We start from the raw sequence: 11,094 nt of genomic DNA on the forward strand, positions 1-11,094 counted from the left end.
CATTTTACCATGTAAATTCAATAAATACAAGTAAAATATATGCAAACCAAAATTCTTTTTTCAAAATTTTGAGTGGGAACACTAGGGTCAGCAGTCATAATTTACATATGTTCACTAAGGGAGGATTGTGAGGATTATCCCAGCAGGGAATAATTTTCCCGGTATTGCATCCGCAATTCGCGATGCATTTTTTACCTACTTGTGACGCGTAAGTATTTATGTATCGCACGCATAAATACGCAAGAACTCCCACTCTTTTTAGTATGTGTTAGAGCCATCCGCACGACGAGTACATTACGGCCCGTATAGGGCAACGTTTTCAAAATATATTCGAACAATAGCTTGTACCGATATTAATGTCATACACATATTCTCAACGCAACCCAACCGCATAAATACATGTACGGAAGATAAAACGCTTTCTCATCCGATGAAGACGGGATACTAGAGAAGCCGTTGCTGACCTATCCGTGAAAGCCTTGCCTCAGACCCACCACCCCTACCACACTGGACGTCAATCAAGAGCTGCGCCCATTGCTCATCATTACACAATTGAGTCACGAAATCAGTGATTTAAATAATATTTTATGGCAATGTATAGCAGATCATGTAACAATCCCAGGAGTATCATAATATAGACATACGTAGTCTATATTATGACACTCCTGATAATACTATGTCATTCCATTGGTTCCCGCAGAATCCTAATGGAACAAAATTCTATTGGCTCTCATTTTTCTATTCCTGGGGCATGAAGTCCAAGGGGAGTCCTATCATCAATGATTAACTTTCACCCCTGGCTTAATATCCTCCGAATGGATTCTAGAGTAGAAGTCCAATCATCAGTCTTTGATCATCATCGAGTAATTTAGGTCTGGTGCTATACTATTGGTGCGAAAATTAACAATTATTTTTGTTTCATGTGAGTCAGCATCCTTTAGAGGCAGACCTCTAAGAGGACAAGATGTCAGACTACCAAATGGTTACACAGGTATGCTTACATTACCGATGTATATTTACTACTGAAATATCTTCAGAGACCGTGTGTTTGTGTTTGTGTGTACGTGCAATTTTTATGACAGCATAGACAGTCTGCGATAGCTAAAACAATATAATGTGAAAATTAAGTATATTAATGTGATGGTTTTGCTGGTGAGTTTTGATTGATATCATAGCCTTTTAAAAGGTAAATGTTCATTGAGTGTACAGTCATAAAATGATATATTTTCAGTAAATGAATCACCATGGCATTGCAAAGAATTTTGAATTTTGGTCTGTAGAGCTGAGCCGAGAATATTAACTGTTTCATAGTATTATAGGTATTCACAAAATTCCTTTCTCCTCAGAAGTAAGTTGTTTCAGTTCTTTCTTTTCTCTCTTTCCTAATAATTAGAGACAGCTATAGCCACATGTTATCCACCATCTTCCGTATCAGTAACTGTCTTGCATGCTGTTACTGGGATGGCATTCCCTGAAAGTGAAACCACCCTACTTTACTTTACTTTACCTTTAGCTGCAGGTAAATTGCTGCGCTGCTTAGTCGATTACATGGTCCAAACATACAGTACTTGTAAACTGTATAATATGTGGAAGTTCCGGGACTTTTTGTTCTCTCTACTCACTCTTCTTTTTGCTGTTAATTGTAGGCATATGTCTCCGAGAAGCCACACCAGTTTATGCTGAGGGCAGTGAAGACAAGGTGCATCGTCGTTTTCACATCACTGGAGAATTTAGTCAGTTCACCTACTGGAATCTTGACAAGGAAACTACGGACGACGATGCTGTCATCAAGGCTCTTAATTGGGTTGAACTTGCATCCGTGGCAAGTATTTATGCTAATAAATGCTAAAATGCCATTTCATGTTAAAATGATGGCAGTACAACGTGAAACATTTTGTGATGCGATTAGTTTATGATGCTCGAAAATTAATATTAAAGGCGATTTGTTAGACTTAACATATTTCACAATATAATAGTATGCTGTAGACCTCACATAATGAGGAATCACTTAGTTATAAACGTAGTAGGTTTTATCCAAATTAATTAGGAAGTAGTTTTATTCCAGTATAAAACAAGATACTTTAAAATTCATTGAGTTTTTAAGTAGTCAAATCAAATTCCACTAATTTCCGTGCCTGTGCAGACCCTGCCTATTACCTCAAAAGATATATAAACGCACCTGTAATGAGGTCCAAAACTTTAGACCCTGTTGCCTGCGTTATATTAGGTTTACACTGTATAAGGAAAAAATATGCAATGAACATTGTGTGAAACGATATTTACTTACATTTCTATACCTTTAACAGATACATGCCCCATTGGATTGTTCATTGAAGGATGGGTGTTCACAGCCAAATACAACAAAGAAATCTTCCTGTGTTTAATATCACTGATGCAAACACTTAGGATGCTACATATCCAAAACCAGAATAGTCTTAAATGTTAGTGTTCCTTTATTGTTTATAAACACTTTTAACAAAATATATATGCTACGACATATGGATACTAATGCTATTAACTGGCATTCAATTTTTCTCATAGACCATTGACAGAAACATGTTAAAAAGTTATGACTTTCTCATATATGCAGTGTATATAGAGGTCCAGTATATGAGAAAAAGGCTAAAGAAATGTATATGAGAAAAGACTAATGTTAAAAGGCTAATTTTGTTTCTGACAATGGGCCCTTGGTCCTTCAAGTGAATTAGTGAATTTGAATATTGAATAACTGAAATATTGTCGCTAACGAATATGTTTTGTACCCAATCTCATATCTTATGACAGCAATCATTTCCTTGTCTATCTCACAGAGATACAATTTCACAGTGGATGTGAGATGCTACGTACATGACTGGAAGTGAATGGGAGTGGTTCATTCTGATTGGCTGATAGTAATCACATGAGCACATCGGATCTTTACTCGTTGAGCGAGAGGCTCTTCGCAATGAATAATGTGAATCATCAAATAATTGTTTATTTTTCATAAGGCAGGGTTCTCAATAAATTTATAGAAATAATTCAAGCATTATATTGATTTATTCTGTATGTAGTTTTTATTGCTTATATTAACACTGTTTTATCATTGTAGTTTCATTTTCATTGTGGCAAGACGTGCTAAGGACAAACATCTTACAAACAAATTCACAAATTTTTCTGGCCACTCATTTTTGCTTACAAAATTTTAGGATGTGTATGTCATCACTTCTGAATACAGGGTCCATTTCAGAACTTGGTAGCTTGGTCATATTGAACACCTTTTCCATACCGGCACGGAAATACTCCTGGAGTTCTGTTTTGTTACCTATCTCTCGATCCTCATAGGCACAGTAAACAACCGTGTTCTCATCAGCTAATTCACACACTGTCTGCAGGAGCTGATCGATCGATGCTCGGTAGTATACGCAGTCGGCGAGCAAGAGTACGTCAACAGGATCAAACTGCGAAACATCACAGCCCCATTGTAGTTCTCTAGCACGGATCTGACCTCGGAAGAGGTGGCAGTTCCGTTTGATGTTGCATTGCATGAGCGGGACAAAGGTTGCTAGATCGGTGATAGTGACACAGGTGTCTTGGTGGCATGCAGCCTCTATCCCGACGACTCCCGTCCCCGATCCCAGCTCCAAGATGTTTTTGCCAGCGAGTAACGAGGTTTTGTCTCCGTTTAGACTGTCACTGCGGGTCTGCTTCTCTAGGTATTTGACAAGCACTAAAGCTGCATCCCAGACTACAGAGCCAACGTCACCCTCCTCTAGCTGGTGTATGTGCAGAGTAGAGCCATCATTCCTTTCTATCTCTCGGATGAACGTTTTGCTCGGCTCTAGTGTCATTGATTCTGCCAGTGATCTATCTACATGCAATCAATCCTACACAAAAGGGAAAAATTATAATTAAACAAGAGACTAGAGAGTCTAGAGAGTGTCTAGAGCAACCAGGGACTAATCTAGCTGCTTAATATGGGCACCCATGGCAAGAGTAGCGAGCGTAAAAAAAGATTTTTGGGACCGAGGACGTTTTTTGTTTTTCATTAATTTAAAAGCAGAAGGATTGCAATAGCTTATAAACGACATATAGTTTCAGTTATAATATGGATAAATTTGTCCTAAAATGAATATCGTTCGGTTAAATAGCATTTAGGCAAGGCTCGACACTAGCGGTGGCCCGGGGCCACCAAAACTTGATGTCGGGCCACCAAAATTTCAAAAAGTTAAAAAATTGGTGGCCACTAAAATTTCAAAGTGTATGTGATAAAAATAATTGTTTCTTACGTGCTAATCTCATTCAAAAGAGAGCGAGCAATTCGCGGAGCGAGTGTGATCAAATGTATGCCGCGCGTGCTACGCAGGCCGGATATAGTACGCGATCGATCGATCGTGTACATCAAAGCCGCCGCGTCACTCGTGGCCTTGAGGCTCGTTTTATGAAGTAGCCGGCCCAGGCTCTGCGACTGTTTCATGTGGTAGGAAACGTAGGTACGAACTGTTTCCCTTCTCGCCAACGAAGTTCTGTTTATAATACATATATACATAACCATAAAAGGTGGTGTCGCGAGCTGCCTTTTTCGGTGACCTTTGAAAACGATAAAAAAATTAATGTTGCGCGATCGCGCCCTAGCTCGTAGGGTGTTAAGCCTAGGACACACTGCGCGATTTTCTACGCTGGCCGCTTGCGATCGATAAATACGGTGCCGGGTCCGCGCGGTGTGTCCGGTCTCACGGCAGCATATTTCGCTCGCGATACCACCGTACCCCCGGCACCGTATTTATCGATCGGCGGATCGCAAGCGGCCAATGATGATTATGATAATGACAGTGCAAGATATACTCCCTGCAGTGTACTGTAATAATTATGCTCTGTAACAATTCTGTTCTGTATGTGTCTCATAATGCAATTTTATGCCTTGTAGGTTGTGAAAATTCTAAAACTTCCTCAACCCCCTGACCAGGCTTTGCCCTGGACCTGACCGCTCCCCCCCCCCTGCTGGACCCCGGCTATTTTCAGCTGAAAACACAAATTGTCATTCCCATCCCTGAAAATAATGCATATATATATATATCAAGAGCTAATAATACCTAGAGTGTACAACGGAAAAACGGGAAAATAGTGCTATTTCACGACAACATTATTCTACTTTGCCTGCGAGTCTATAAATCATTCGATGTGTATGTGCCATTAAGCAGAATTCTTTGCTCTCTAAAACAAGACCAACCGCTTGTCAATACGATACTCCTAGGCGGAGATATCGGCTCCTAACCCTCCTCCCACAATGCAAACGCCACCTCGAATCCACTTCTGTCCCCATCCTTCACGCGCGCTAAAGAGTTGCTTCGTGAGAGTTCGGTTTTTCCGCCATAATTTTATGAATGATTTTCGGGTGCAGGTGCAGGGTGGAGGTGACTTTCGGGGCATCGCCTATGCCCTTATCTCCCATTATCTTTCCTAGCACGGCTAATGCCGCGTCATGATGGAGCCGGCAATGTTTTTTTAATCAAGTCTCTACAACGCAGCTAGTAAGAGTACCAAATTTGGGCATGTGACATCAATTATCAGCGCTCCAAGCGGTGACGGAAACCGATAGCCGAATTGCTTAGACGCGTGAAGGATGGGACAGAGTGGATTCGAGGCGGCATTTGGCATGTGAGAGGGGAGGTTTAGGAGCCGATATCTCCGCCTAGGAGTATCGTATTGACAAGCGGTTGGTCTTGTTTTAGAGAGCAAAGAATTCTGCTTAATGCAATACATGAATTATTATAGACTCGCAGGCAAAGTAGAATAATGTTGTCGTGAATAGCACTATTTCCCGTTTTTCCGTTGTACACTCTAGGTATTATTAGCTCTTGATATATATAAATAATGCTTTATAAACCGCAGCGATGGCTCAATGGTAGAGTGCTCGCCTCGCATGCGGAAGGTCGTGGGTTCAAATCCGGCCGGGTCATACCAAAGACTTGAAAAATGGTACACACTGCTTCTCTGCTTAGCACTCAGCAAAAAGAGATAGAGTGTGGGAAAACTTCCCGTCACGGGTTGATGTTAGTAAGGGCATACAGTCGTAAAAATCTGCTTCAAATAAATTGTGCAATAAGAACTGCCAAAAACTGGACCGAGCCAAATTCCTGGAGTGGGTTTCATGTGGATTTAAAACCCTTGAGTCCAGTATAAAATAAAGTAACCGAACAAACAAAAACAAAATATCCATGTGCGCGCGTGCACTGTTTCGGATCCGAAGCGAAACTGCCAGCGTTCGAAAGTTTGTGTGCGAAAGTATGCGAGATGCAGTCACATATTTTGGAACAGTCCATTTTCATAAGGGGGTATATAAATATAATTGCACTTTTGTGAGTTCAAACCATACTTCAGAATTCGGAATGAGATTTCCTGTGACCAAGGTTGTCTATTGTGGGGTATGAGAGTTATAATCCCACCGAAATTCCGTGTAACATTGGTTCGAGAACTGCATCATGAGCACCTTGGCATTGTCAGAACCAAGGCCCTCGCTAGGAGTTACTTTTGGTTTCCCAAGCTTGATGAGAAAATCGAGGACTGATGGTGAACGAGCTGTAGTTTTTGTCAGACGCCTGAAGGCAGATCTGCCTCTGTCTCCTCTGTATCCATGGCGATACACTGACAAACCATGGTCCAGATTACTTGCTGACTTTGGAGAGTACCATCAGAAACACTATCCAGAGAGACATGATACAAGTGCGTGGCAACAGCTTGTGCTGTAGATCCTGAGCGTCTGCGCGCGATGAGACGCGCAGTTCCGCGGGATATGCGCACGCGACCGCGGGAATGTTCAAGTATGAAGCGCTGCGCCAGTGGAGACGTGCGCGCAAATTCGAGGCCGGCGCACGTCTCCACAGCGGTCAGCGGATGGTCTGTCGTTTTAGAAGATGACAATGATTATATATTGACGATATTGTAGGAATTGGAGATTATAAAACCGTAACAAAAATTGGTCAGTCATTCTCCAGATTAGCTGAATCAAAAGATTCGAATTTAATATGAACAAAACAAACAATGGTTAAACACATTCAACAAACAGAAGAAAATAGAGAATTTAATAGGCACCAAGTATTAAAGAAATGCACCAAATATTCATACCTAGGGATTTAATTAATGATATAGGAGGTTATAACGTAATGATTAAGAGTCCGACTTAAAATGTAGGTTCATGATGAGGAAATTTATCGTGGGCAGAGAGCAAAATTATGGAAATCATACTATAGAAGCAAGAGTAAAATTATACGAATGCACAGTTTGACCTTCCTTCCTAAATAACAGTGAAAGATGGACTAACTTAACTAAGGAAGAAGTAAAAATGGGAGGGTTTCCAAAATGAGTGCCTGCGCAAAATAATAATCACGCAGAAAACCTACCGAAAGGCATTAAAAGACGATGAAAACTCCAAGGAAAGATACGGAGAAATCAGTAAAAATAACATATAGTTTCTATACGTAAATTGTGGTAAATACATATAAAAACGCATTATTTTATTGAAAATTCCCATATTTACTTATAAAACATCCAAGAGATGGCGCTGTGGCATGTAAACATTATCTCGGATTTGGCTCCGAACATTAATTGTGTTTTATTGAATTGTTTAATGAATGACGCACTCGTTCACTTCCGACAGCAAGTAAAAATGCAGAACATTTTCCTGTTCGATTCGAAATACATCGGCCGGGCATTTCATTATTTACAAAAAGAAAACAGGCTGGGGAAAGGAACCGGTCACGTCGGTGACGCCCCATTCATGCCCATCAACGAAGAAGGCGGGGCTTATTCTTATTACGGAGATGCCAAAATGCAACAAAAGTACGTAGCTTAGTGCGCTAAACGACGTGTTATTTTCGTTTTTGTGCCAAACTCTATCGTAGAAAACCGTTCTAGCCTAGCAGAATGCCCTAGTTCGTGAGATCGGCGATTCCGTGTCGCAATAGGTATTAGAGCTGGAAGTCAGTGTATAAAGGGGCGGCGTAGACTGTGATTGGAAGACACAAAGTGTCAATCCTCGGCGAGCGCCTCGGGATCATGGCCGCGTAAAGACTAGTTGTAGTGGATAGTTACTCGAAATGGCCAGAAAGTGGTGAAGATGAAGACCACTATCGCAGAAAAGACTATAGAGGCATTCCGAAGCATATTCTGTATTCAAGGAATATCTGAGAAGCTCGTTACGGACAATGGTCCGCCCTATACATCTGAGGAATTCGAGAGATTCTGTGCTAGCAATGGCATCGAGCACATTCTGTCTCCACCATACCACCCTGCTACAAATGGGCAAGCGGAGAACGCTGTGAAAACTGTGAAAAATGCGCTGAAGAAGCATTTTCTTGACGATGAACAGTGGATTGTCCGATAGTCATAAGTTAGCCAACTTCCTGCTCACTTACAGATGCACGCCGCATTCTGTCACTGGTGTCACACCACACAAAAGTGGGCGGGGTCTATTTTTATCCTCCAATCACAGGTCGGAGCAATTCCTCTGTTTAGACGCATGTGTTGTCGAGTATGGCAACCATTACCATGTAACGTTTCCTTGTCTGGTTTTTTGACCTCCGCGAGGAATATGCAACACTCGCCGCGGTAGCTAGTGACTGTGCTTAATTTAACGACGCAGGGATTTACATATATGTAGTCTGCACGCGAACTTACCAGGTTTACTACGACTACGAGACTCCACCAACACATAAATATGTTGTCGGAAAACATGTGTTTGACAGATAGATGGGCAACAAGTGTCCTAACGCATGCAATAGCAATGGCGAAGTAATGAGACATGGAACAAGTCTATATAGGTATTATTTTTAGCAACTACATTTTCAATAGACGGTCTCCCTGTCTTGTCACTTTGTTTCTATACACTAATTGAAGAGATGTTGGGAACATCTACACTCTTTCGTAATGTGCCACGTGATTATATTTACTATATATAAACAGATAGTGCTGCCCTCTAACATACCATATTGGTGAAAATGGCTGCCTCGCCCAGTAATCAGTCAACTTTGAAAAAAGAGGACAAGAAAGATGAGAGCTTTTTTGACAAGTTTACAACGTTAGGAAAAAAGAAAAAGATCAAGGAAGGTATGATCCCTTAGATCTGAGTACAATATATGTATCTCTAAAACGGCATTTCTGTGTGGCAAGCCCGTTGTTTTATTGTTTATTTTCACCCACTACCACACAGAGCCAGAGGCACTTGGAACGTCTCAATAAAAAAAAAAGGTAAATAAACACGAAATGTATTTACTACCAAAGTCTTAATGTTTCTCTACTCTATGTCGCCTATTATTGCCGATAATTACCCGTAAATGCCGGTCAAATGCTCATCTGCAACACACGACACAAGTACACCGCACGCCCGCACTGGCCACAGGCACTTGAAGCATATCAACTGTAAGCGCACGACGCCGCCATTGCGCGTACACTAATACATAGATATAAGAGCAGGTGCGAAAGCGTGCGCCAGGAATTCGCTCGACGCTCGCTTGTCTACACACGATTACAACAGAAATACTCAACCTTACGACTCCATCTTTGCTCCTAATTGAAGTACAGTGTGATAACGTGTTCCTTGTCTGGTTTTTTGACCTCGCCGCAGCGAGAATATGCAACACCGCGCGCGTAGCTAGTGACTGTGCTTAATTTAACGACGCAGGGATTTACATATATGTAGTCTGCCCACGCGAACTTACCAGGTTTACTACGACTACGAGACTCCAACACAAAATATGTTGTCGGAAAACATGTGTTTGACAGATAGATGGCAACAAGTGTCCTAACGCATGGCAATAGCAATGGCGAAGTAATGAGACATGGAACAAGTCTATATAGGTATTATTTTTAGCAACTACATTTTCAATAGACGTCTCCCTGTCTTGTCACTTTGTTTCTATACACTAATTGAAGAGATGTTGGAACATCTACACTCTTTCGTAATGTGCCACGTGATTATATTTACTATATTAAACAGATAGTGCTGCCCTCTAACATACCATATTGGTGAAAATGGCTGCCTCGCCCAGTAATCAGTCAACTTTGAAAAAAGAGGACAAGAAAGATGAGAGCTTTTTTGACACAGTTTACCAACGTTAGGAAAAAAGAAAAGATCAAGGAAGTATGATCCCTTAGATCTGAGTACAATATATGTATCTCTAAAACGGCATTTCTGTGTGGCAAGCCCGTTGTTTTATTGTTTATTTTCACCACTACCACACAGAGCCAGAGGCACTTGGAACGTCTCAATAAAAAAAAAGGTAAATTAAAACACGAAATGTATTTACTACAAAGTCGTTAATGTTTTCTCTACTCCTATGTCGCCTATTATTGCGCCGATAATTACCCGTAAATGCCGGTCAAATGCTCACTGCCAACACACGACACAAGTACACCGCACGCCCGCACTGGCCACAGGCACTTGAAGCATATCAACTGTAAGCGCACGACGCCGCCATTGCGCGTACACTAATACATAGATATAAGAGCGGTGCGAAAGCGTGCGCCCAGGAATTCGCTCGACGCTCGCTTGCTCTACACACGATTAACAGAAATACTCAACCTTACGACTCCATCTTTGCTCCTAATTGAAGTTACAGTGCTTACTTGTTGTGAAATATCATGTCTCACTTCGCCAGCCAGAGCTGTGTCACGGCAAAATCACGAATTAAATCATGAAATTCTCGCCGGCGATCTCTAGCCGTGCTGCGCGATTGGAACACATTCCATTGCCGAAAGCAACGTTGTGGTTACCCAAGATGCAGTGCGCCGCTTCCGCCATGTACTTAAATGTTTCCAATCGCCGCCAAGCAATCTAAGCAGATCGCGAGAATTTCATGATCTAATTCGTGATTTTGCGTGACACAGCTCTGCTGCCGCAAGTGAGACATGATATTTCTACAACAAGTAAGCACTGTACTCAATTAGGAGCAAAGATGGAGTCGTAAGGTTGAGTATTTGTGTTGAAATCCGTCGTGAAATCAGCGAGCGTCGAGCGAATTCCTGGCGCACGCTTTCGCACCTGCTCTTATATCTATGTATTAGTGTACGCGCAATGGCGGCGCGTGCCGCTTACAGTTGATAATGCTTCAGTGACTGTGC

At 41.5% G+C, this 11,094-nt stretch overlaps 3 protein-coding genes across 5 annotated transcripts in view; 2 read left to right on the top strand and 1 right to left on the bottom strand.

Moving 5' to 3' along the window:
• Nucleotides 1-3,034, top strand: part of LOC106812071 (ribonuclease H2 subunit C-like) — a 19,224-nt gene extending 16,190 nt beyond the window's left edge. Inside the window, exons 2-5 of one of the 2 annotated variants that reach the window (XR_001394280.1) lie at nucleotides 932-991; nucleotides 1,647-1,822; nucleotides 2,307-2,441; nucleotides 2,811-3,034. Coding sequence is in view for 1 of the 2 variants with exons in the window: in XM_014815840.1 (XP_014671326.1) it covers nucleotides 932-991; nucleotides 1,647-1,822; nucleotides 2,307-2,384 (314 nt within the window). In the remaining variant the exon portion in view is untranslated. Of the gene's footprint in view, nucleotides 1-931; nucleotides 992-1,646; nucleotides 1,823-2,306 lie in introns of both variants that reach the window. The other variant, XM_014815840.1, reaches the window with a different exon arrangement.
• LOC106812068 (protein-lysine methyltransferase METTL21D-like) lies at nucleotides 2,434-9,742 on the bottom strand. 2 transcript variants are annotated; one of them, XM_014815838.1, is made up of 2 exons: nucleotides 9,693-9,742; nucleotides 2,434-3,863 (listed from the first exon to the last, which is right to left on the bottom strand). In XM_014815838.1, the coding sequence occupies exon 2, from the start codon at nucleotides 3,825-3,827 to the stop codon at nucleotides 3,162-3,164; it is 666 nt and encodes a 221-aa protein (XP_014671324.1). In that variant the 5' UTR covers nucleotides 3,828-3,863; nucleotides 9,693-9,742; the 3' UTR covers nucleotides 2,434-3,161. The 2 variants fall into 2 exon arrangements, with proteins under 2 accessions (XP_014671324.1, XP_014671323.1); XM_014815837.1 differs by lacking the exon at nucleotides 9,693-9,742 and adding an exon at nucleotides 8,653-8,774.
• Nucleotides 8,952-11,094, top strand: part of LOC106812063 (beta-parvin-like) — a 10,694-nt gene continuing 8,551 nt past the window's right edge. The window contains exon 1 of the mRNA XM_014815831.1: nucleotides 8,952-9,081. Coding sequence (XP_014671317.1) covers nucleotides 8,973-9,081 — 109 coding nt within the window. The 5' untranslated portion in view covers nucleotides 8,952-8,972. The remainder of the gene's footprint in view (nucleotides 9,082-11,094) is intronic.

The sequence above is a fragment of the Priapulus caudatus genome, unplaced genomic scaffold (assembly GCF_000485595.1).
Source record: "Priapulus caudatus unplaced genomic scaffold, Priapulus_caudatus-5.0.1 Scaffold605, whole genome shotgun sequence".
Lineage (NCBI taxonomy): Eukaryota > Metazoa > Priapulida > Priapulimorpha > Priapulimorphida > Priapulidae > Priapulus > Priapulus caudatus.

Coding starts and splice junctions, on each gene's coding strand:
- LOC106812068 (XM_014815838.1), bottom strand. CDS start 3,827: ATGACACTAGAGCCGAGCAAAACGTTCATCCGAGAGATAGAAAGGAAT.